Raw genomic sequence first — 26719 nt, forward strand, 5'->3', positions numbered from 1 at the left:
ATATGATCCCGAGGAATGAAAGAAGCTAGAAGCGTGACAGGTCAGGGAGAATGTAAACAGGTGGAAATTAGAAAAACAAAAAGATAGAGAATGGAAGGGGAGGGGGACAAACAAAGGAGAAAAAGCCGAAGGTAATCAAGGGTTTTTGGTTGTAGCAGTGTTGGTGTAAGGACATAGGCAGGCAAGGTTCTTTGAGTAGATGTGATATCTTTTATTAGACCAACTGAGTAGTTGGAAAAAAAAAGTTCTTAGCAAGTTTTTGAGCGCAGGCACCCTTCTTCAGGCATAGGAAGCCTCTGCAGAGACTTCCAATGACTGAAGAAGGGGGACTGCAGCCTAGCCCCTGCACATGGAGATGAAGGGCAGTGACTGCTCCACAGTTGGGCAGCCCCAACTGGCTCAGTCACAACTGCTGCCTCCCACCTGCAGCTCACTTCCCACCAGTGGCCGTGGACCCACACAGTGCCAGGAGCATAGTGAAGACGTAAAGGGCCAAGGCTGGGGCCGGGCCGTTCCTGCCAGATGGTCACTGAACTAGATATGAACTATTGTGAACAGAACCATTTTACCAATAACTGGAAGAGATTAAACAGATAACATTTTAAACAATATTTACATCCCTAAACTGTAGTTGCTGAATTGTATGTCTGTATCTATTCCAAGTACAGAATAACCATCATACAATCATTGCCTCCATGCAGGTCCGTGACTAGGGACTTCCAGTAATCATTAGCTCCTGCCCCCATTGCCACTTGCCAAGGCTTTGTGTAGTATGATTCCAAATCACCTTGCTTGTGCTCCATACTCCTTGTGTTTGTACAAAACAGGGGTGCTCAAACCCAGGACTGGATGCTAGATCTGGGCCATGGAGCCATCTCATCTGGCCTACAGGGCTCCCCACGGATGCAAAACTTTGATGATGGGGGAGCAGTGGCAGCTAACTGCTACTCCCATACTGCCAAGTGGACCTATACAGAGCCATGAGGACTGGATAGAATGGCCCCATAAGCTTGATTGGCTATAAGGGCTGATCTAGGTGCATAGGGCTGATATGGGGCCCAATCAGCCCTGCAGACTGAACCCACACCACGCATCAAGCCCATAGGGCTAAGAGATTGAGCACCACTGATTTAGAAGCATCAAAGATACTTTGACGCCCGTCTTCTAGCTTTTCTCTAACCTCTGTTTTTGCCGTACTGTGGTTCTCAAACCCTTCTTTAAAATAACTTCACTCTTCATCCCTCAGCACTGAATGCATCACAGCTGGTGAGTGTTCTTCACCATCCCCTGTATGACTTAGTTTAAAGCACTACAAAACACAGTATTCAAATGATGCCAAAAGAGAACTCTTGCCAGTCCTTGTCTAATAGTAAAAGCAACAAATACCATTGTCCTGGAATACCAGTCAGTTACCACAGAATCCAAAGCTTTTCCGTTGACACCATCTTCTGAGCCATGCATTTATTTCTAGGATGCAATGGATGGGATCAGAGTATAGTTCAAGGTGTGCTAGTTTATACGGACATAACATTTACCTGAAATGTATTTATCTGGCAGGGTACATCTCCACATTATTTTTCAAAGAAAACTAGAAAATTAAATTTAAAAGAATACAACATAAAGGATGCAAAGTATATCTTTAAAGAGACATAAAAAGGCTTCTATAGAAAATGTTCTCTTTGCTACACTGGCAAAACATGCAGGCAAGACAATGTTGCTGTGGGAATGTTATACTGCATACCCCACTTGTGATTTAACTGTGCTAATGTAACACAGCATTAACCAGCATGAAGCAGGGAAGGAACATGCCACCAGCAATCACATTTTTTAAAAGTGAACTCTCAATGCCCCTTACAGATGTAACCTAAGTTCCCATCAGATCCCTGAGTGAGCACTGTACAGACAAATAGGAAACATAAAAATGTTGTTTCAACCTGGCACTCAGAGAAACCAGGCACCTGTAGTCACAAACTCAATTTCACACAGTTGTCTAGTTCAGCATTTCTCAACTTGTGGGTCACAAAAATATCTGAAAGGGGGGGGGGGGGGGAAATCACAAAAAAAAGCAGGAAAGCATGGGTCTCCCCTTGCAGGCTGGCAGGATTCCAACCTGCAAGGGGCTGCTTGGGATGACTGGTACTGGAGAAACGTGGCCAGGTGCCAAGACTGCAGCGGGGCAGAGGGGCAGTGGGAAGGCACTTACCCCTTCCATTAAGGGAAAGGGCAGGGGAGAGAACTGCATGGCCAAGCTGGTGGCAACAGGGCAGGTGCCTATGCTTGCAGGGGCAGGGTGGCCATAAGATGTTGCTCAGGGGGCAGGAGGGGACCATAACTAGGTTGCCTGGCACAGTGCAGGAGCCCCCCTCCTCACCCTCCAGCCCATGCTGGACCAGACTCACTCCACTGCCTCACACATGAGCCAGAGCCATGGCAGCCACTACACCCTGGCCTAAGCGGGACAGGGGCAGCTGGGGGTCCCTCCAACAGGGCTAGGGGAGACAGGGGGCTGAGGGCTGGGAGTAAGGGGCCCCAGCATGGCCCAGGGGAGGGCAGGGGACTGTAGGCTGTGCACTGGCAGGGCCAGGGGGGCTTGAGTAGGGACAGACCATAGACCTTTACAAAAATGGGTCCCAGTCAGAAAAAGGTTGAGAACCACTGGTCTAGTTGGTCCAAAGCTAGGTAGCTCAGGAGTTCGCAATATTTTTCCAGCAGCAGGTTAAAGAGAGCGTCTTTGGGGCCAAGGCAGCTATAGCATGGGAAAAGCCCTTAGCTGCTGAAGCCCTTTGGCTTCAGGCTACATCCAATGGCTCTGCAGGCTATAGGCTGCCAACCCCAGACTAAACCTGAACTTGATCATTAAATTAGATTTGCCGTACTGATAGTTAACCTGCTCTTTCAGATACCCAGCAGCTTGCTCCACTAACTTCCTGGCTTTCCCAACATTTGTTCATCCTGGCTTCCTCCTCCTTAGCCACCCAAAACAACAAAAAAGGTGATGAACAGGGTGCGAGCCACAAGTCAAAACACTGGAAGTTACTGGTGCTCATTGTTACAGGGGAGCCTGCAGCAACCCTGGCCGTTTAAATGCCTAGTTTAGAACTTGGCCTTGGCAAGAGACTCTGAAGCTTTCACAGATGCTGTAAAACAGTGGTCACCAACCAGTCAATCCTTGATCCCCCCCCTTGAGCCCAGCTGAGTCCCACCCCTTGATCCCCCCCATTGAGCCCAGCAGGTGGGGAGGGAAGAGGTGGGGGCCAGATCGAGGCCCCCACAGTAAGGGAGGGAGCAGGACAGAGGCAGGAGCAAGGGGTCAGGTAGGTGGGTGGCGGGGGGGGGGGGCCCGGGGGGGGGGGGGCAGCGGGGGAAGAGACAGATGACAGAGCCTGGGAGAGTGGGGGGGGCATACCCCAGGAGGGCACAGGAGTGTGTGCCCCCAGATCTACATGCAGGGCAAGGTGGGCTGTGCTGCTATTGCAAGGCTGAGGCCATGCCAGGCTCTTCCTGATGGGTCCTGGACCATGGTGTGCTTGGGGCAGGCAGCAGTGCTAGGAGTGGGGTCAGGTGGCTGTAGCCCCGCCTCCCAGTGCCTGCCACCAGTGTGCCTGGGCCCATCCCCCCCACAGGAAAGAGCCCGGAGCAACCCCAGCCCACAGTGGCAGCCTGCACCCCAATCTGTATGCGGGGCACAAGGGCTGGGGTTGTCAGATTGTCCAGGGATGCGTGGGGGGCTCCAGCTGCTGAGGCCCCCCCGGTGGCCCTGGACAGGCCGGTTGTTCCAGCGCCAGGCCCAACTAGGGCTTAACATTGAGGGTGTCCTGCCACCAGGTGGCCAGGGGACAAGGCTCAGACCAGAGCTGGGAGCACCCCGCCATGCAGCCCCAGATGCGCCAATCATCCTAGCACCTGGCCCGGGAGCAGCCTGGCATCGCATGAACCCCGCTACCAGGAGAGCAGAGGGGGCACTGATGAGGAGCCAGTGATATGCTGAGCCCTGCCTCTATGCCTCACTTGCAAACCCCTGCCCCCCCACCAGCACTGCCTGCACTTCTCACTCTGGGCCCGCAGCCCCTGCCCCCCAGCCCTTCCGGTGCCCCTCCCGCCCCAGCTCTGCCAGTGCCCTGCCTCCAACCTGCAGCTGCCTCTCTCCTGTGAACAGATTGGGGGGGAGGGAGGGTGGTGCATGAACCCTGGGGCTCTACCTGGGTTCGTGCAGCAGCAGGAGCTCCCCCGCACGCCTGGGTGAGCCATCCAGGAACCGACCCCCCAAGCCGTGCCAGGGCCCCTCACCCCTGCCCCTACCCCACTCCCTCCCTCACCGCGGGGGCTGCATCGGCCCCCACCACCCCTTCCCTCCCGAACGAAGCAGCCTGCTGGGCGGGGGGTGGGGCGCGGTCGATCCTGCAGTGCCCCTTTACTTCAAAAAGTGATCTTCGCCTTAAAAAGGCTGGAGACCGCTGCTCTAAAAATCTCAGCCGTGCTTTGAAAGGGCGGCGGCCCCTCAACTCCCAGCCCGCGCGCGTGCGCCACGCGCTGCGCAGCGCCAGGCCCCACCCTTCAGGTGCTGAAGCGAAGGGGCAACGGGGCGCTCTGCACACGCGGCCGCCAGGCTCGCGGTCCCCCACCGACAGCGGGCAGCCGGCCCGGCCGTACCGGTGGTGTTTCCCCGCCGCCCCAGTTCCAGTATGACGCGGGCGTGGGCCTGTCCCCCGCGCTCGGGGGCGACGGGAGCGCGAGCCCGGCTCCCGCGCTGCGGGGCAAGGGGCAGTAGCGGGCCCCGCGCGCTAGAGCCGCAGTCACTCACCGACACACGCGGCCGCTCAGCTCCTTCCGGCCCCCCGCGCGCGCTTCCCGGAAGAGGTCGGCCGCCCCATGCGCACGTGACCCCCGGTGGGGGCGGGGCATGGCGGGTGGTTTGTAACCGTAGAGCAGCGGCGGGTGTGGTAGCGCGGCCTGTCGGGGAGTTGGCGGACTGTGGTCCCGGGGGCAAGGCGCCCTATGAACCCCTTCCCTGTCCTGCGTCGTCGTCGTCTTGCCTTCTCCTGTCCCTACCTGCCCAGCCCCCGCCCCTGCCCCACGGGGAGGCGGTGGGAGCAGAGGCTGAGTGAGGCGGCGGTGCTGGAGTCAAGGGGAGCCTGCTTTCACAGGGGCGCGGGCGTCCCCCAGGCTGCTAATGTGCGGCCTGTATTGTGGAGCCCAGGCCAGAGGAAACGCCATGTATCTGTGTCCACGAAGGCAGTTTTCCTGAAGCGTTCCCGCGGATGACTGTTCTTCTGGCATGGTTCAGTACCCGCAGAGGTGTTGGGGATTAAAGCGCCCACTTTATGCGAATGGGAGGTTCCTCTCTAGCTTGCTCCTATGGCCATATGACTGAGGGCAGGTGAAACTCCGGGTATCCAAACCCCAAGCCTCTGGGCTTGGACCTGCAGGTAGAATGCCTGCCAAAAGATTTGGAAACATCTGAAGTCCCTGGTGGGGCTGGTTGCTGGTTGTAGGGCCACTTATGGTTCTGGACTGACTCGTGGATTTGGACTTGATTTGGCTGGGAACCTGAAAAATTTCTTTAAAAATAATTTTTTTAAAAAGAATGTAGTTACGTTAATACTGTTTAGCAAAGCATTTAACTTCATTAAGTAGGGGTGCTAGAGCCTAAGTTCCCTAGGTTTTCCCAAAGTTCTTTAACACTACATACAAAATAAACAAAAGGAAGAAAGGAAAATGCCCCAAACCTTTTCACCTGAGCTAGTGTAAAACATACATTTAGGAGGTTGTGGGGAAGTGCTTTGTGTAACGATTAAGGGGGGGGAGCAGAATCCCAAAAACCAGACCTTCCCCAGAGATATTTTTCTGTGTCCTGAGATTTAACAAACACAACTGCCCCCCAGAGTACCTCAGCTGGAGCCTGCTACTCACGTCCCCATGTCCTGCATCACTACTTGCTTTTACATTAGCTGCTTGTGAAGTCATCCTCTATCACTTCTAACTATTCGAGCTGCACAAAGCCTGCAGCATTCCCCATTTCAATCTGATTGAGGCACTTAAGTTCCCCTGTAAATTCTTTTCAGATTTTCCCTCACTCCCTGTCATGGCCAAGATGCAGGGATTAGTAAAACAGGGCTTGTCTTTACCATCCCAGAGGTCTGTCCTACCATTGGTGGGGCCTGAGCACACCTCCTGCATGTGCTGTTGTGCTCCACAACCCAGAGGTGCTTCAACAAGATTGCTCTGAACTGGTCCCCAGTGGCTGCTCTCTGGCTCTGCAGAGACAAGGGCTCTAGCATGGGACAAACCTAGAGAAGCCTCACTGATGTGTTTCCATTTTGGAGTCTGCCCAGGGAGTCAGGTGGGTGGGATGTCAGCCCTCTGGGGATGGGCCATACTGTTGCTAGTGTACTGACAAGACCATGGCCACAGAGGACAGAGACCTTCCCATGATACAGGGTTAAGCAGGGAGTGGTAGGAAACAGGGTTAGGAAAAACAGTGAGAGTTCAACTAGTCTATCCCTGGCCCCTTGGTAGGAGTAGATCTATCTAAACCATTCTTCACACACCACACCATCACTATGGCCCCTGCCCTCCCCTCCACCTGTTCTGAGGTGCAGTCCTCCAAAACAGACACCTACCCCCAGTGCCTATGGTCCCAGTTTCTGCACCAATGTCATCTCCTGCCATGCCTGCCTGCCCACTGCTTCTATCCACATCCCTGCCTGCCTTGTCATCTCCTATGGGCAGGGCTCCCCAGACCGATGCAGAGCATTTGCTGCCTTCTAGTGCCCATCAGACTCCACATTCAGACCTATGTGCAAAGCTCTGGAGTTGGGGGCTGGGACTTGCCCATGGGGAAGCCCCCAAAGCTGTTTGAAAAGCCTATCTTCTTTGTACATTAGGGCACTCCTGAAGAGGCTATGGAGAAGGGCAACTCTGTAGGGAATACCTTTGTCTTCCTCACCCCTGTCCCAATCCTCTCCAGCACAATCCTCCTGCCTTCCCTTCCCCCGCCTTCAAGGAGCCAGTCTCCCCATCAGGCTTCTCTCATGGGGAAACAGGAACCCTCCCTTTGCCCCCCACTCCCTTCCACTGGAAAGCCACCATGCAGCTGCCATTGGGAGAGCCTGGAGGATCCTCTCTGGTGCCGATTATGATTAGGCAGGGGTGTAGGTTTTGATTAGGGACCTTCTACAGCTTGTGTTACACTGTGGGGGGCACTTGGTGCTCCCACTAATGGATCTTGGAGCATGTCCAGGACAGCTCCTTAGCCCAGCAAAGAACATCAACAGTGACTGCTAGAGTGTTTGATGGAGCCTGAGAAACCAGAATATGTCAGACAGGCCAAAGATCAATTGAGAGAGCCAATTCAGGAGCTCATGGCAGGACAGAGCAGTTCCATGTCCCAGCCGACCAGGAGCCCCTTGACTGGTTGGTCACCATTGCAGAGGAGCAGCTGGCTGACTTGTGCACCTGGTATGAAGCAGCAGAAGTGTGTGAGTGGGAAAGAGACTCACACGAGCGACAGAGGGAGACATGCAAGCAGGAGCAGGCAGCCCATGAGCAAGAGAGGGGCTGGGAGGAGGGGGCATACTGTGCCCAGCTCCTAGAACTCAAGGACCGGCACATTACCCTCCTCAACAGGATGGTGACCATCCAGGAGCAGCAGGCCTCCATGGCAGCTCCGGCAGTGGGGGCTGCAGAGGAAGACTACCAGGTGCTCAACAGCATCCTGGCCCTCACAACCTCTTTCATGCTGCCCACTGCCAGTCCCGGCCCCTCTTGCCACCTGGCAGCCACCAGGTGCCCAGCCACCAGCCCTAGGCCTAGCCTCAGGGCAGTGGGCATGGGAGGAGGCCCTGCAGCAGCTGCTCCTGAGCCAGGTCCCCTGGCATCCAGGCCACCTGTCAAGGCTGGTGCCCTGTCCCCTTCTCCCCCAGTCCTCTGCCTGCCATGTAGCCCCTGAGCAGGAGAAGACCTCTGCTGGGCCTGGCCCCATGGAGCAAGAGGGCGAACAGGCTGGCCAGTGCCCTCCCTCACCCCTGGCTGAGCCCTTGAGCCGCCAGTCTCACCACAGTGTCTGCACCCGCAGTGGTTCCACCAGAGGCCAGGATGCTGGACACTTCTCCCCAGGCTGCGCACCATAGGCGCTGCCAGCCCACCAGTACCAACTGCACTGCTGTAAACAGCAGAATGGAGAAGAGGGTGTTTTATTGGTGGTGGGAATTGGGGTTGGGCAGCGGGGCAGGAGGGAGCGTGCTGTTTTGGAGGGAAATAAAGCTTGTTGAATGTAAACTGTCTAGAATGCCTGTAGTTTTGTGGGTGAGCTGTGGGCCTGGAGGCCACAGGCAGCAGCCCAGGGGACCTACTGTGCGGGATGGGGGAGGAGGTGCTCCGCAGGTGTCTCACAGACACAGTGCCCTGTCCACCACTGGTGGGGGGAGCAGGGGGAGGAGTGGGGGGCATCCACAGTGCATTCGCCACAGGTTCCCAGAACAGCATCCCCTGTCAGGCTGTGCCTGCCTATCCCCCCACTTGAAGTCCCCTGTCAGGTTGAGCCCCTCTCTCCCCAGAGACCCCTGGCACCTGGGCAGCAGTGGTCAGAAGCTGCACCTCGCCCTGGCTGCTGCAGGAGGTCCGAGCAGGGCAGGAGCAGCCCTAGATCTGCTTAAGGAATAAATCTGTTCCCAATAGGGTGCATGTGTAGATGCATTCCCAGGGCTAGCTTACTATGTAGTAATTTACTGCGCAGTAAGTCCAATGCATACCAATTGCATGCGTAGATGCTCCCAGTGGATGCATCTGCATGAGTCAATTTACCACACAGAAGACTAACTGATGTGCAGTGAAGTGTCGCCACCTATACATGCAGTTGCTTACTGCACAGTAAATTAGTCTACTGTGCAGTTAATTTGCACACCTCCCACATCCACCTATTCAGGCTATAGGCCACAAGCTTTCCCTAGAACATCAGAAAGTGCAACAATGAGGACCAAGTGGCTGAATGGACTAACCACCAGCTTTTGCCAGTCTATTGACCACTAATGATCTCCAGCCTATTGCCACTTCCCATTTTTAAAGAAGCGGGGATGGGCCAAATAAGAGAGAGGGCCTTCTCCACTGTTCTTCCCCTTTGGTTACCTGTGAGATAATGTCATGGTTTCAAGAAAAACAATGGTGCGGGTAGAGAAGGAAATCAGTGTGGTTCATTTTGGACTCCCAAACAAGCATAGCACATTTCCACTATTCAGAGTATCTGCTCTTATTTCACGCATTGATACCAGCAAATACAAACAAACAAAAAAATCCTTTGGCTCAAAGATGGCATCATGGGCAAAGAGTAGAACATGTTTGTAATAGAGAGCTAAAAGAAAAGTAATCCATCCAGGGAGCTCTGCAGGCTAGGCAGGGGGCAGCAGCTGCTGGCTGCTGGGACAACAGTGCTAAAAAGGCAATTAGCAGGCACCTGCAAGCAGCCTGCAGAACAGAAATAGGCAGTGCCCTGGGAGCATATAAACCTGAGTCTTGGGCTGGCAAGCCAGTCTAGCTTTGCCAGCAGCAGTGTTAGGAGCTCCTGCACAGGGATGATAGACTAACTTGCAAGAACACTGAGGCTCACGGAGTTCACAAGGAGCCCAGGCTGGGAGGTATGCCAGCAGAAGGGTGAAGGAAGGTTTGCCCTCATAGAGGGGCAGAGGGCCGCTTCCATTGTTGTTGTTTATGTTACAGCCCAGAGGTTTATATTTATTTTACAGTTATACCAGCGGTTTGGGTTGGGACTGAAGGAGAGGAATAAGAAGGTCCCATTACTGCCTGTGGGGCATACAATAGCCTTGAGCCCTGCCAAGGCAGGCTCAAGGTTTGAGCTGTTGCTGAGCCTGGAATAGGCAGGGTATGCAAGGTGGCAGCCAGATGAGGGCCAGGGGCCTGGTGCCTGAGAAGGGCCAAGCCAGATAGGGGCAAGGGACCTGGTGACTGGAAGGGATAAAGCTAGTGCCTCAAAGCCAGGTCTGACACAATGGTCCCAGGCTAGAAAGCCTAGCAGGAGTAAAGGGGTGGAAGCTGAAGCCACAATGGATGAACAACATTACGGTAACTTCTGCAAGGCTTGGGGCATGGTGTAGGGGAAGATATGGAGCCACACAATTAGCCCTTAAGGCTTGAGGTGCCCTCTGATGGCACAGATATGGAATGAGGCCCAGAAAGGGGCCTAAAGATGAGTGAAGCCCAGAAAGGGGTCTGGACACAGGCAGAGGCCGGCGGGATCCAGTTGGACTGAGGCCATTCAAAGGCCTGTGAGCAGCCTCCCTATTTATTATAAGACCATCAAGGTGTGGCAGGAAAGATAGGAAGGTGCCCTATGGGTGGAGTGGGGCATGATTGCGGAGCCACCAGGGAGTGTCATGGCCACCCCTGGGGCCCTTCAAGGTGGCTAGGGCCCAGATGCTGAGAAGACAAAGGTGGGGTGGGGGTGGTAAGGGCAATAGTGGGTGAAAAAGACTGCTACAATGGCAGGATGGTGTATTGTGATGATGAAAGAACTGCCTATAGCTATGACTATGGAGTGGAAGAGCAAGATGTTGGCAAGATTGTCAAGTGGCCGTCAATGAATCAGTGCAATTGGAATTATTCTCTCCCAGAGGTTGGCACATCTCTTGGTTGGTGGTCTTAAATAGGAGGGACTCCCCAGAATACTCCTAACCCTCACTGGACTGCATTTCAGTTGGAACTTGGGGCACAACTTCCTCATGATCCTCCAGGTTCTTGTCACTGCTGTCCAAGAGCTCTGGTACCTTCCTATAATTCGCAACCAAGCAAGACTCTCATTACATATGTCATTTTTGGGCAACCAAAATGAAAGTAGCATCATAGGTTCTTCTTGTAACGCACTTCCATGACCACTGCCTCGAGTCAGTGTCGATGCCAGTCCTGGTTAGAGCTGTGATCTGTTACCTCTACTGCAATCTACAAAACCTGATTGTGATGGCATTTCTAGAGGGATCTTTGGATGCTCTCCTCACCCCAGATGAAGAGATGGTCCATGACCTCTACCCACCTTCAGTTGTTGGGAGCATTTCAGAAATACAGATATTTTGGATCCCGGTGATGTGATATGGCAGATGACTGAGTGGTTAGATGTGCTGTCCTTGAGATGCCAAGTTCCTAGGGTGGTAGTCCTGAAAATAGCAGCCATGGCATACCTATATGTCTAGCTTTAAAAAGCTGAAGTCATAGGCAGGGCAGGGCCTGTGACTCTAGAACAGTAAGTCATTGAATAGCCACCTCAGTGACACGAGAGAAGTGGGAAGCAGAGTACTGTTGCACTCTATTTAGGGTGACCATATATCTTGGTTTGGCCAGCACACTTCAGGATTCAGTAGCCTGCTCCCAGCTGATTGGTCAAAAATCCCGGGCTGGAGTCCAGCAGGCAGGCACCACTGCTTCTATGTGGGAACAAGGTGGACGGACTAGATCAAGTGCAACTCCACCGACATGTGGCATGTCCTTGTTCCCGCATGGAATTTCTGATCAACTGGCTGGGACCAGGCTATGGAATCCTGGAGCGTCCTGGTCAAACTTGGATGTATGGATATTCTAGCTCTACTGGAGGATAGAAAAGTACCATGAAGCACTTCACACTGAAGTGTTTTATCCAGTGTTTATTATTTATAAGGTTTGGGCTGATTTGTAGCACTTCATTGCTGTGCATTGTCTGCACCCTCACTTTTTAGAGCACTTTAAAGGTAGTAAGAGAGCTACAAATGTTCATCTATATACTCTTATGCTCCATTCTGTTTCCAGACCTAAGGGAGGGCATTTTGTTTCTGAACTTGTTTTAGATTCTCCCAACTATATAGCTAGTTCAATAAAGAATTACTAGCAAACAAATCCTGCTTCTTACATGTTCCTTGGACTTTCATGGCTGTAGCAACACTTATCTAACAGCGACCATATGTATTTTCATGGACATTACTAATAATGTCTATCCAAAGATCAAAACTATAGAATAAAATGATTTCACTTGAGGCATACTACTTACATGCATATTGACTCTACTCTGCTTTATGTCCAGCCTGGTATATTAGGGAGACTGGGGGGAAAAAAAACCAAAACTTGACTAGCTGTGGGATGAAGTTGACTAGATGGTCTCCAAATGTGGTGAGAGCTATTTTGTACATTCTAGAAACTGGAATTGTGATGGCAAACTCTTTAGCAGAAGTGTAAACAATGTTCTGTATTTTATTTACCCAAATATTCATCATTTCATGGCTTTTATCTACTTCTACAATACCATAGGTTAAGCTGTTTTTAGTACCTAACCATTTTTGTCGCTGTGTTCCTTCTATAACATGACTTTTGAGTCCAAAAAGAGCATGTGGGCACTACCCGAAATTTTAAATCACCACCAAATATAAACTATTTAAAAATATTTATTGTAAATAAAGATCTCTCTGTGTTACATTCTATTATAAAAGATATCTTGAGGCAAAAAGTCTATCTATATAATGTATAGATTTTTATACACAGAAACTTGAAATAACTTGAAATACACTTGAAATAAAAATATTACAATACTGACATTTTAGTCACAAATATGATTTATTTGACCATTAATTAAAAATGCTGGACCGATGGCCCTAAAAACAGTCTTCCATTTATTCACATTTAAATGAAGAGTTAAAAGAAAATTTTATACCTCTGGCATATGATCCCGAAGACATCTGGCCTAGATATAGCTATACCATAGTTTTCAAAAGTGATGAAAATGTTTGTACAAAAGAGAAAGGAAAAATTTTACATTCTCTTTCTAAAAACACAGACTGTCAACTTATTTGGATATCAACATAAACCTGTCAAATGAAACTACTAATCTGTAGTTCTGAAAAGTAACTGTACAAAATGTAGATACACTGAATTTATTTGTATACAAGTTTACTTAAAGTAAAAGACAAATCTTCAGTTTATGTTAATACAGTGTTTCCAAACCAATCCTTATTTTCTTATATCGCTGCTTACTGCCATTGCTCAGTGCTCTAACAGTCCAGTGCTCTAAGATTCCCACTTTCAGTCAGGATCCTTATCACATTTGGAATGTCAATTCCTTTATTAAAAAAAATTAAAAAGAAAAAAGAAAGATGAGTGACTTGTTGGTAACATGTTTTTAAAATACACACACGCTAAAACATTTGGACATTGCATGAATCACTTCTGAAAGCATGCTTAAGTGAAACAAATTTTCAAATGTATTTTATTAGAATGCTCTCAGGTAGTCTTTAGTGTCCAGAATGGTACTTTATTTCTAGGTGCATCTAGAAACTGTGTGTGTTCTCAATTCCAAGCCCTAGTACAAGCTGCCTGTTCTAGGAAGGCAGCAATAGAATTTGATACAAAAATGTGGGTCAATTCAGCAACTGAGACTTATCAGGAACTCACAGATGAGAATACTTATTTTTCTGGCTTGGAGTAGATTACCAAGAATGTCAGTAAGATAACATTAGGTCCTTTAAAAAAATCCTTTTTTCTAGAATCTCAAATTAAAAAAATAATCTACTGTCTTTTCAAGGGTGGCACTGCTCGACTTAAACCAAATGAGATTTCATGGTACGAAAATCCCTGTAAACATTAATGATCTTACAAAAAACTAAAGCAATAAAAATAAGGTGATGAACATGACATCTTCAAAGAAAAACAAGCATTACAAGCATTTTGATCTGTCATATTAGGACACTCTTGCAAAAGTGGAAAACGAACATTTTTAGATAAGGCAGTGTTTTGTCAACTTGTTTTTCTAATACAACTTATTCTGACTTGTAGAGCTCTGCCCCTCTGAAATAAGAGAATTTTTTAAAGTTACTCAATGAAAACAAAATTAAGTTGTAGACATGCACACATTACCTCTGAAGGCTGGATTTGTTGCAGCTATTTTGTGTAGAGTAGTAGTAACTTCATCAACATCCATGTTTCTTACACTGTTTAAGAATTCTGCAGTGACATCGTTTTCATAAAATGTTCCTAAAAAGCCAGCTGAAGAATGTTGGGGTTCATTTCTTTCCATTACAGATAAAGAGTTTTCCTATGATACAATGTTCGGTAAGTAGTTTTGAAAGAGAAGGGATACTGTTTTTTTTAGAAGCAGAAGAAGGCTCTGCGGATTCTCTGTTACTTCTCTAAATGGAGACTGAAGGACCTATGTATCTAATTTGTAGGATGGTGTTGTGAAAAGTTCATGCTAGACTTCCTGATACATCCTCATACAGTTGTTGGTCTGGATACTTCCTGTTCGCTATGCAACGTGCTGAAGGACATATGCTGATCTTTTCATTGCTTGATTTTACTTAGCTGTTGGACAGAGCACTTAACTTTAAATGGGGAGACAGAATCACTATAACATACATTTAAATGTTGTAAAACCACTGAGATAACATTAACATTATTCAGTAAACCATTATAAATTGTCTGTCACTGAGATTTTAAGAAGCCATTCTCTCAAACTGTCAAAACCCCTTGTTACTTACATGCTGTGGTTCTCATTTTTCAGTCTTTCGAACAGAACTGCAAGTTAGCAAAAGTACCCATTTCATATGCCAGAAGCAGGGAAGAACAGTAATCTGGCCAAAACCCCCATGCTTAATCTTCTATTCCACGTGACTTCATGAATTACCATAACAGCATCTCTCAAAAGAATGAATGATTGGGATTTTTAAATGTTAACATGTAGTAGGATAACTAAGCGCAAGTTTCCAAATACCGTTTTTTAAAAGGCTTGAAAAACAGGCCAATTTTGTCATAATTTTCATCAGAAAATTTCTGGGGCCCTAGTCAGCAGCAAGTTAAGGGAGATAATATTACAAGTACTGAAAGAGCTATGGACTTGGCTCACTATCTTCACTACAAAAAAAAATCTATCATCCTGTGGTCAAAACGTGGACACTGTCTATTTGTTCATTCTACATACATATAAATACCATTTCTGAACTGAAAAATATTCACTGTGCACCAGTCTAAAGATAAATTCTATTGCAGGACAAATGTATATGCATATGTAGGGACTTAATGAATTCACGATGGAGGTGGGATGCACTGTAGCTCCTTTAACCTTGCAGGTTCCCCTGCCCTGCCCCCTCACGATCGGTAGAGGGGACCCATTTGCAGCTCACTCCTGCTCAGCAGGGAGGAGAAAACTTCGGTTTTAAATATGGAGCCATTTTTGCCTTCTGCCACTGACCGGCTGATGGGCCCTGGAAAGCCCTGCTGTTTGCTGCTGACTAGCGGGGAGGCAAAAACAGCACCACGTTTAAAACCACAGTTTCAGCCTGCTGATCAGGAGGGAGTGGCAGGATCCTCCGCTAAATCAACAATGAGGGGTGGGGGGCAAAGAGCAAGGTACACGCCGGGGAACATGCAAGTTTAAAGGAGCTGCCGTGCACTCTACTCCTGCTGTGAATTCAGTAGGTCCCTGTAATATATATCTATATCTATCGATATAATGCATGTATAGATAGATAGATAGATAATGTGTAAACATATTTACTTTTCTTGGTGCAACCTGTTGTCGATATTCCACCAAAGCATCTGTAAGAATTTGTGTAACCTTTAGGATAAATGAAGCATCCTCTTCATTCAGTATCTCAAAACCTTGCTGGCAAAAAGAAAGGAAAAACAAAAACATTTTTTAAAAGATAAGATAGTTTAACTTTTCATATACGGCCTAGATGAGCCATGAAAGTTCTGTTGTTATAAGTAAAGCAGCTAGAAATTTAACTCAAGCCACAGACATGTGAACAGGATATCCTAGGAAAATACCAGCTGCCCCAAGGGATGAAAACATTGTTGCAATTACATTAGCTAAAGTAATCTGGGAATTTTTACCTTGTTTTTAATTCTAGTTCATTTCTTTTTAAGAAAAATTAATCCCATCCCTTAAAAAACTTTTTGCCTTGAGGTTCCCTGTCTCAGAACAACTCTCTCATAACCTTAGTTTCTAAAGAAAGAACTGTAAGAACTCTACTAAAGTTTTAAGTATCAATATGAATTTTGCTATATTAAAAGTACATTAGAATCCACAGAATCAACAACTTATCCTTCAACTGCCTTCAAACAGAAAATCCTTCAAAAAGCTTCAAACAGAAAATGAAAAGCGAATTAAAATATTGATTCCCCTCCATAAACATACAATCTTTTGCTTTATTCCCATTCTCTAAAAGCATCAGAGTATGGACAAGCCTTGCAGCATGCCCCAAAGGTCAGTAAATTCAGGGTATTTTTAAGACTAAGGCTTCCATCCTCTTTTAAACTGCAGTGGTTCCAAGGGAAAACCTGCACATTTTCACAATCCGGGCAAGTATTGCTTAGGGCCAGAAGCAGATTTTCTGTTAGGCAAGTCTCAAGCCATTCAGGGCTTCCTAGGTGAGAAGCTAGCACCCTCAGACCTTACTTATATAGTAAATTTGGACAATCGGTATGCTACAGAATTTACAAATGGAAGTATAACATTTTTCTTATACTAAACAGGGACAGTATTTTTTCCAAAAGGGATCCTGTAAATGAAAAGTTTCAAATTTCAAAGATAAAAAAAAAAAACCCCATAACCAAGTACTAGACAGAAGAAGCAGGTGTCAAGGTAATCAAGAGACAGGAATTACAACAAAGGGGAGCAGAAATCACACTAAAATATTCTCTGTGAAATGAGAAAGTTGGAACAAGCTAACCTAAAAAGACAGCCTGCAGTATTCTTCCTCAATACCTTGACAGCTCTACAAAAAACAGAATATCACAACATTTCAGCAGTCCATCATTTCTCCAAGTAGGATGCCTGAAAAATAACATACTATATTTCAATTTGATAATATATTTTATCAAAATGTGAAAAGTTAACACTTTCTATCCTTTCCACAATCATACTTAATGCTTCATGCATGGCTTGCCTTGCAGCATATGGATTATTTCTTAGATATACTCAACTTGAAAACTAGTTGGTTTTAGTTGCAGACTTCAAATCACTAAGGGAACTGATGGGTAGGATCCCCTGGGAGGCCAGAATTACTGGCTGTACTTTAAAGAAACCTTACTAAGGGCACAAGAACAAACCATCCCAATATGCAGGAAGACTAGCAAGTATGGCAGAAGATCACTGCAGCTTGGCTTAGAGAACTCTTCAATGAGCTAAAACACAAAAAAGGAAGCTTACAAGAAGTGGAAACTTGGACAATCAACTAGGGGGGAGTATAAGTATATTGCCTCTTTGAGGGAAACAAAAATGGTTAGAGGGCTGGGACACATGACTTCTGAGGAGAGGCTGAGGGAACTGGGCTCATTTAGTCTGAAGAACAGAAGACTGAGGGGGGATTTAATTGCAGCCTTCGGTTACCTGAAGGGTGGTTATAAAGAGGATGGAGCTAGAGCTATAATAGTTTCAGTGGCGGCAGATAACAGAAGCAATGGTTTCAAGTTGCAGCAAGGGAAATTTAGGTTGCAGGTCAGGAAAAGCTCTCTCACTAGGAGGGCAAAAAGTACTGGAACAAGCTTCCCAGAGAGGTTGTGAAATCTCTTTCCTTGGAGGCTTTTAAGACCCAGGTACACAAAGCTTTGGCTGGCATGAGCAGACACAGTTCTTTGGGTAGATGTGACATCTTTTATTAGACCAACTACATAGTTGGAAAAATTATTTGCAAGCTTTTGGACACAAACACCCTTCTTCAGGCAACAGGGAGAGTTTGCTGGTGTTTCTGCACTTTCCTAGGTAGAACAGAAGTCAATACGTAAAATACAGGTATGTGAAACTGTAAATGAATAGCAGTGAGCATCAGAGGGAATGGGAGACAATAGGTGAGAGACAAGTGGGTGGGGGAGAAAGGAGGAATGCTGAACTGGCTGGCATGATATAGTTGGGGTTGGTTCTGCTTTGAGCAGAGGGTTGGATCAGATGTCCTCCTGAGGGTCCTTCCAACCCTAATTTTCTATGATTCTAGCATAGCAGTCTCACTGTTATATGGAAATGCTTTACTGAATGAAAGCAGTCTTTTTTACTTGAGTTTCCAGGCTAAAAAGTTTTGAGAAAAAAGTTAATATTGGGAGGCATATTATTTTTTCCAAGCTAAACAAAACGTTTTTGACAAATTCTTCATCTAGAAATATTTAACTGAAGACAAAAGTTCACATTTTTAGCAAACAGGACTACCTTTTCAACCATCTTAAAAGCTATTCTTAGAAAAATTATACAAAATAATCTTTGTTGCCTGTACAATACTCTAACAAACTTCAATTTTTTAAACACAAACCAAACATTTTCATGTTTTAACAGCTATTAGCAACCCAATTGTTTTTCACTGTTCCCCACCATTGCTTTCCTGGGGTGTTGGCACCGTACATGATTTTTATTTTCATCTTTTCACATAACTATTCAAAGTTCATAAAATATAGTATTGGAAGGTACCCTCAAGGGTCACCTAGTCCAACCCCCCACATAAATGCAGGGTACACCATGCCCAAATTATCCCACACATGCATTTACTGAGCCCTTTCTTAAAAATCTCTGATGAAGGAAATGGCACAAATTTCCCTGAAGTTCCACTTCCTAAGAATTGTTTTTCTCAGATTAAATTTAAGTCTTCAACTTAAATTCACTGCCTTGAGTCCTGCCCTCTCCAGAAAGGGAGAACAGTTCTTTTCTCTTCTTTATGGAAGGCTTTCAAATATTTGAAAACTACTATCATATTTCATCTTTATCTCCTTTTCACCACATTAAAACACACCTACTCTCAACCTTTCCTCATACAGCTTGCATTCCAAGCCCTTTATCATATTTATCACTGGCTGCTGGATCCTTTCCAGTTTCTCCACATTCTTCTTTGGTTGTGTGCAATTCTGGGCTGCACAATACTCCAAATCAGGGGTGGCCAACTTACATGCATTGCAAGCCGCACACAGTAAATCAGGGAGAGGGCAGGCAGCACGGTTTCAGACACAGAGAACAGAAAGCAGAGGAGCAGATTGGGCAGGGGGTTGATTTTTGGCACACCTGACAAAAAGGTTGGCCTCAATCGCTCTAAATGAGGCCTGATCAGCACTGTGGCACTATTATCCCACCCCCTCCCATGTTCTAATATTTGATCTTAGTCTGCATATTCTACATCTATTAATACCACCCCAAACTGTATCTACTTTTCTAATGACTGTACCACACTGCTGACTCATGCAGAGTCTGTGAATCAACAAAACTCTGAGATCCTTCTCAGTAATACTACTACCTAGCCAAACCACCTTCTGTATTTGTACATATGATTTTTCTTTCCTAGTGTAGGACCTTTCATTTGTCTTTGGTGCATTTACTCTTATCTACAACCCGAGGCACTGACTTAACAGATGCCTTCTAGACAAGAGCTATTTTTAGTTCCTAACTTGGAGACCACAAACACAGTGATTCCACATCAAACCCACTGATCGTTAAGAAAGAACTCCCTGTCCTACAATAAAATCCCTTCCATAAACTTATCCAGTTCAGTCTTAAAGCAACTTGGGTTCCTTATCCCCACCATTCTGCTTAGAAAAATCATTCCAAAACTTCACTCCTCCTATAGTTAGAAATCTTCTAATTTTTTTAATCTAAATCTATTTATAGCCTGTTCATAGTCATTTGATCTTATGCTGGTGCTGGTTTTTGGTCTAAGAGAGAGCCTTCCCCTTCCCTAATATTCACCCCACAAATCAGTGATTATATGCCCTCTCAGTTTCCATTTCGTTGCACTGAACAAGTCAGGCTCCTTTAATCTCCTTTCATAAGAAAGAGTATCCATTCCCTTTATCATCTTAGAGGATCTTTTTTTTTTTAAGATGATGCTGTGTTCTTAGTGTTGTGCATTTTCAGTTTTTACCAAATTTCACTGATAAATTACCTGATTTTTTTAATTGAAGTTACTTTGTTTTTACTGATTTACACTTGTTTTTCAGTGCACTCAGTATCATTTTACCAGGTATTAATTTTTATGAAGTGACATCCTGATAGACAGTTTTGTATTGCAGCACTGAATCTAAAGCAATTCTTAAATGTAAAACTCACTCCAAACACATGATGGAGCCAGTCAGATTACACTATGTTAATATCATGCCATGATTGGCTCACGTGGCATAAATAGGCGCTTACTGCTTCCATTTAATGTGGGGCTGAATAAAAACACACAGGAAAAAAAGTAAAAGATTGATAGAAAGAGCAAATCTCTATGTGAATATATCCGTGAAAATCAGGTGTAAAGAAGTTTTCAAAAAGAGTAAACAGCAAGGTGAAGAGGATGCATTGTGCTGCAAGTACTGTGGCACTGAAGTCAGTTCTCATGCCAGCAGGATAAAAGAACATGTAGAAAGCAAGCATCACATTAAAATTAAAGAAGAATGTGAGATTAGGGATAAACAGGCCATATCTGGAGCCTTTAACAGGGCATTAATGAAAGAGATAACCCAACACGACTGTGTTAATGAATTTGGTTGCTGTTTGTTTTGCTGGGTAACCACCGTTTCCTGCAGAGGGACTGATCAGTGACTTTGTGCGACAATACTATCCAGCAGCAAAAACTCTTCCTCATGCAGACAACCTCGCTCATAAGTACCTGAAAGAAAATGACGAAGTTCTAGTATCTACAGTGATTGAAAGAATTAATGGAAATGTGGTGTCTACTTTGATTTTTGATGAATCCCTTGATGCATTGGACCGCCTGATTCTTGGCTTTTTGTTTTCATTTTTTTAATTTCAAAGCTAAAATTCTGTATTGTTTTGTGCAGATGTGACATTCTTCCCATTGACTGACACCTCAAGCATCCATACAGCAGTAAATGCAATGTTAGAGATGTACCAACTGATTTGGGAAAATGTTGCCACCACTAGCACAGATTCTGCCTCCTATATGGCTAAGTTTTCACGGGAGATAACACTCAATCAGACACCAGAGCTATTCTGAGTTACTTGTCCTGCTCATTTAATTCACGTCGCACTGTCATCAGCCACAGCTATTGAAGAAAGGAGTGATGTGAAATCTTTCGTCACTGGATTTGGGGCTGTTTTCAAGCATGCAAAAAAACTGAAGGGTTTGTTTTATATTATAAAGTGCGAGACAACTGCAAACTTGAGTGCCAATTACTGACTCCTGTTGTGCCGCATCGGTGCATGAGTTGCTACCTGACCGCATGTCTTGTAAATAAGGCATGGACTGTGCTAATGCATATTTTAGATCACCTTGAGTTTGTCACTGCTAAAGCAGAAACTCTGAAGAAACAGACAAATAATCTCATTGACTGCCAGATTCTGTACAGCGAGGTCGTGTTCACTGTTAAGAACTTGGATTCGCTGTCTGAAACACAAAAAGCACTAGAGTCCTCCCCTGCTGCCGCCAACATGATATTTTCTAATACAGATGTTCACTGCATACTGACAACCAAAATATCATCTAAATTGAACATAAAAGCTGCAACAGAAACATACAGCAAGAAAACGCAACTGTTTCTTGAAATCCTTCCAACCTTGGAACACGAAAGAACCAAAAAAAGATTTCAAAGATTTCAACACTGTTCTCTGAGAAAAATGGCAGGTAACTGTAACATGTCATTTGAACCCCCGAAATGTTCTGCGCCAAAGATCCTTTTTGGAATGTCATCCAGGTGTTGAACCCCTTCAAGGTGAATATTGCAGCAGATTACAACTGCTATGCCAGTGTTTCAACCATTTGCCACCAAAGATGAAATTTCACATCTTAAAAGTGAATACACCACCTACATGAACATGCCTATCCCTGACAATGTGGAACTGGATGTGCTGGCTTTTTAGAATACCCACCAAGACACACTTCTCAACTTCAGTAAAGTTGCACGAGCTTTGAATGTTCTGCATCCCCGAATCAGTGGATGCAGAACATTTATTTTCAAAACTGGACTATATCCAAGAGAGCAAGAGGCTCAACATGAGTGAGGATACACTTAAGAAAACCACACAAGCCTATGCAAGCTAGGATTTCTGGAAAAATTATTAGTTTTGATGGGACACAAAAATTACATTTGTATATAAAAAGTTTAGCCTAACATTACCGGTCTTTGTTCTTTTTTTCTAATAATTCAAAATCAGTTTATGAAAACCGAGTTTTTATGCAAAAAACTTTAAAATATTGTTGGACAAGAGTTGGACTTTATTTTTCCCCGATTTAAACCATTTTTTTTCTTTTCTTCCTTTTATCCCGATTTCAATCTGTTTTTTATGTTTGGAAGATAAACCCTGAAAAATTCCCAGAATTTTTTTTTGAAAGTAAAACCCGAAAATGCGGAACACTAAATGTTCTAAACGGGGCAACCAGCTCCAGCCCTGCTCTGCCTAGGCAGAACAACTGTCTTCTACCCATCATGCAGATAGCTCAAATAGCTGGGACAACCTGCCCCACACTGGCTACACAGTATGCACTGACCCACCCCCAGAAGTGGACATAAGAAACAAAAGACAGAGGAGAGAGGGGAAGCCAGGAGACCCCAGCTGATGGCCCACGAGTAGTGACGGGAGTGGTGGCCAGGTAGGACACCCAGGAGCTGCTTATTAACCATAAATGATACAAGTTCCTCTTGCATTGCAGCTTATAGTTATTTTGCAATCAAATAAAATGCCTAGGTCCTTCTCAACTTCAGATGTTCCCAGGCTTACAAATACAAATGTTAAAACACCACCAGACCCAGAAAAGAATACCTCGTTTCCCCCACTTAAGACTGTCTGCCTTGGCTTATGAATGAGACATTACATTTTTTTACCTCACCATCTAACGCAATTTCAAGTGTTTGGTGATAACTTTTTTTTTTCTTTTTTTGTTTTTTTTTAAAGAATCTAAATGATCTTGGGCCTGGTAATCTGAAGCCATCTATACTGTCAATACAGCTAAAACTGCTTGGGAAGTGCTTGTTAACAAGACAGGCATTGTCTACCCTAATGACAGGGTTTCTTAACTAAATTCTACAGAATAACCTCATTCTAGCAGTTTGTCAGACCCAGAATATCAAACTTCTTTTTGGCCTGAAATGGTGACAACCCACAGACCTTGTATCAGATTTTTTTCTGAAATCCCCTATATGTGGTTTCTGTAGATAGGGATAGCGTGATTTGATAGATCTTGACTAAGACTAAATTCACTCATTGCAATCGCATCAAAATAAAAATAAAATCTGAGTTCTGACAACGTACAGCAAATCAGATCTATGACACCAATTAAAGATTATGGTGGCTGGCCCATGGGTATCTATTACATGAGCCTTTCTTTTCAGCAAGCTTGTTTGGTACAAGATAAAGCAGACACGGGTGTCTCCTTTTTATTATTGAACCTACTAATAGAACTGGTTACTAAGCAATGATATATAGAAGAAATTGAACATACAAATATTAAATGAGGAAGAGGATAAAATGTAACTGTTTATAGGACATGGCTAGCGAGACCACACCTGTATTAATTTTAAATAAATATTTAACATCCTAATAAAATCCACAAGCAATCCTCATAGTGTTTTTGGGTCATCATTATCCTTTGGGAATGCAGGGGATCAAGCAACATATTTAGGAGCTTTAGTACCTTTGATATTTGAAAATTAGGTCAGCTTTATTGTAGTATACCAGAAACTAGGGCATTTCTTTTCCCCCTCCTTCCATTTTTCCTTGGGGAAGAACTACAAGGAAAAGTCAGTCAGACCCAAGCCAGAAGGAGCAGATACAGATGATGATAAAACACAGGAAACAAAACAGCACAGAGAATTCTCTGCTGCTTTGAAAGGGCTGGTTCTAATTTGGGCTGATTAACCATTTTGCTCTCATTACCTCCTCTTTATTCTCTCCACCTATTCTGCTCTAACCTGCCCACACTCGTTCTTCCCTGCTTTGCTATTTTCTTCCCTTCACTTTTCTTTCTTTCCATTAGAGGCTGGCAACCTGTAGCTCATGGACCAGTTCTAGCCCATGAAAACATTCAGTGAAGAAGTGAGGGAATACTGGAAGCACACTGGTGGGATAGTGCCAGAAACTGATGCTCCTGTAGGGAGTCTGCACCACTCTACTGCATCCCTGGCTTTTCTCACCACTGAATCCACTGTTGTCCATTGCTACCAGCCATGACACACTACGACGGGGGCAAGCAGCAGTGGCAGCTGTAGTAGTGTGGTGCAAAAGTGACTACCAGGTTGGAGAAACACTGGCTCAAGGCAACATTTGGTGACATGCAGTAGCAGGGGGATGGCAAGGGAAGCAGGTAGGTCACAAGAAGGGCCCACCTTAGGGCCAAGTCACTTTACTTAAACCCAACCTTTGTAAAAGGTTGCTCACCCCTGGATTAACTAAATCTTCATCTCAAACAGTAAAAAAGAAACAACAACAACAAAAACCCCTGCAATAATATAATCACATTGCTCTGTGCTTGCGTGTAAGCTCTTATTGTACTGGTTTCACCAAACACAAATATAAATCTTAAATTCTCTTCCTTTCTTGGTGTTCAAAGTGTCAGGTGTCCCACTCCATGCCCACCATTTGTTTCATTCTTGAAGACTGTCCCAGTCTACTGAGTAAGAAGAGCAACTGAGATCAACACATCCATAAACAGTCTGTTCTCTTATGCACTCTCACTGAAACATTCTGCAACATAAAAATCTTTTGTAGGAGGCAAACTCCAGATCATAAGGCCACTATTATTAAAGTTATCACCTATGTATTTAACCTTCATACATTCCCATGGGGTAATTTCCTACTCTAGATGCATATGTTGTGCCATATCTTAAAGTTAATTAATTCTAAAAATTCTTCTTTTTAGGACATTGTCACTGGCATCGCAGTGCACAATATCACCAAATAACAGCTAGCTTACATGAATGGCTTGCTCTCTGTGGATGAAAAACTGCCTAGGGTAATGTTACCCCAGGCACAAACGTTTTTCCATATTGGGTAACAACTTACCCCAAGCCCATATTAATGCATTACCCCAATGCAATTTCTGTATAAATGACAGGCTTGGACCTGTTTGGCCACTCTGGGTGGATGCATTTGAAAGGTCAGCATTCATTCACACCTCATTCATGTCCACTTCAGGTATCCATGGTAACTAATGGATGGCCATCCTCCACTCTGCTTTTGCAGAAGATGTGGTAAGTCCTTTTGCTAACCACTTTGTTTGCAGGCAGCAAGGTCATCAAAACACCCTGCCCTCTGCCAAAAACAAAACAAAAAAAACCCCAACAAAAAAACAACCCCTCCTCACCCCCCTCCCAAAAACCCCAATCCTTTGTCACACCCAAATTCACCTCTGCTCTCTTTTCTCATGGCAAAACTCTGCCTCACCTGCCCCTTTCATAACACAGAAGGTAGTTTGCCCTGCCTTTGCTGTAAGTGAGGACAAGGAGCAAAGGGACAGTAGAGAAGAAATACAACAACTTCATACTGCAATACAGCGTACACTATAGAGTCCCCTTCAATGGTTAGGGCTTGACACCGCCCCCCCCTGCAATGCCCCTTTCACCTGCTCTCAATAAGCCCCTGCATGTGTGGTTTCCAAACAGTATGCACCCACATTTGGCTTGCTTGCAAAGGGTGGATGCTAGTCTCTGGCTTCTGTGCCAAGGAGGAAAGGGTGCTAGCTGTGCTGCCATAGGGCAGGGCAGAATTGCTTCTGTGATAGCATAGGTGGACAGGCTTGTCTTTGATTGTTATTTATATGCATTTAGCAGTAAGCAATTTTCTTTTTGTCTGCAGTCCAGGATGAGAAGGCAGTACCATATTCAGTGCTGAAGCCTGTTTTGCATAGGTAACCGGGGATGACAGCAACACATCCACTGATGAAATGTTATCCCAAGGCAGTGAGGATGCTGGCTTTGTTCCAGACATGGGAGACTGTTCAGAGCAAGAAGACCATGTGCCTATGGAAGCTTCATCCAGCTCAGGTGAGGAGGAGTTGGTGCTAGAAGCAGAAGTGATGCCAACACTTCCGGTGGGAAAGGGAAGAGGACCAGCTCAGGGTCGCTGTGGAAGACCAAGGTGAGCTACAGCAGGATGTGAAGCAGAACCACTGCCACCACCCCCAGAAAACATTGCAGATGATGACACCTTTAGAGGAAGAAATGGCAGAGTGTGGGAAAAAAGTCCACGGCTAATACATCATCAGAGAACAGCCAAGGACACAGTCCATGAAAGTGCTGGGCCAACAAGAGAAAGTAATAAAGACACAGTGATGGAAACATTCCACCTCTTTCTCTCACAAGATATCCTGAGTGTTATCATAAGAGAAACAAACAGAGAGGCAGAAAGAAGATTCAGGGAGTGGAATGACAGCCATCCTGAAAATAGAAAGGAGTGGAAAAAGCTGGATGAAACAGAGCTGAAAGCCTACATTGGCCTCCTACTGCTGAGTGGTTTATACCATGGTGGTCATGAGGCACTGGAGGAGTTGTAGGAGCAACACACCAGGCATCCTTGCTTCTGAGCCACCATGAGTTTAAACGATTCTGTCAAATCGCTAACTAACTACCTGATATTTGACAACAAACTGACATGTGGGGAAAGGAGAGCTGTGGACAAGCTTGCTGCCTTCAGAGATATTTGGACACAATTTGTGAAGCAGCTCAGGAAGTGGTATATTCCAGGAATACACCTGATGGTTGATGAGTAGCTCATTGTGTTCAGGGGTTGCTGTCCCTTTAGACAGTATATACCCAGCAAGCCTGCCAAATATGGCTTGAAAATTTGGTAGTG

At 45.6% G+C, this 26719-nt stretch overlaps 2 protein-coding genes across 3 annotated transcripts in view; both read right to left on the reverse strand.

The window, feature by feature from the left end:
* Positions 1-4897, reverse strand: part of TEX10 (testis expressed 10) — a 119528-nt gene extending 114631 nt beyond the window's left edge. Inside the window, exon 1 of one of the 2 annotated variants that reach the window (XM_006031350.3) lies at positions 4802-4897. The gene's annotated coding sequence lies outside the window, so the exon portion shown is untranslated. Of the gene's footprint in view, positions 1-4650; positions 4772-4801 lie in introns of those variants that run through there. The other variant, XM_006031351.3, reaches the window with a different exon arrangement.
* Positions 4898-12429: 7532 nt separating this feature from the next.
* The window catches only part of LOC102380924, a 58040-nt gene continuing 43750 nt past the window's right edge, over positions 12430-26719 (reverse strand). Inside the window, exons 13-15 of the mRNA XM_014523511.2 lie at positions 15515-15622; positions 13879-14056; positions 12430-13084 (exon numbers count right to left, since the gene is read on the reverse strand). Of these exons, the coding sequence (XP_014378997.1) occupies positions 13017-13084; positions 13879-14056; positions 15515-15622 (354 nt within the window). The 3' untranslated portion in view covers positions 12430-13016. The remainder of the gene's footprint in view (positions 13085-13878; positions 14057-15514; positions 15623-26719) is intronic.

This window comes from Alligator sinensis, unplaced genomic scaffold (genome assembly GCF_000455745.1).
Source record: "Alligator sinensis unplaced genomic scaffold, ASM45574v1 scaffold882_1, whole genome shotgun sequence".
Taxonomy (NCBI): domain Eukaryota; kingdom Metazoa; phylum Chordata; order Crocodylia; family Alligatoridae; genus Alligator; species Alligator sinensis.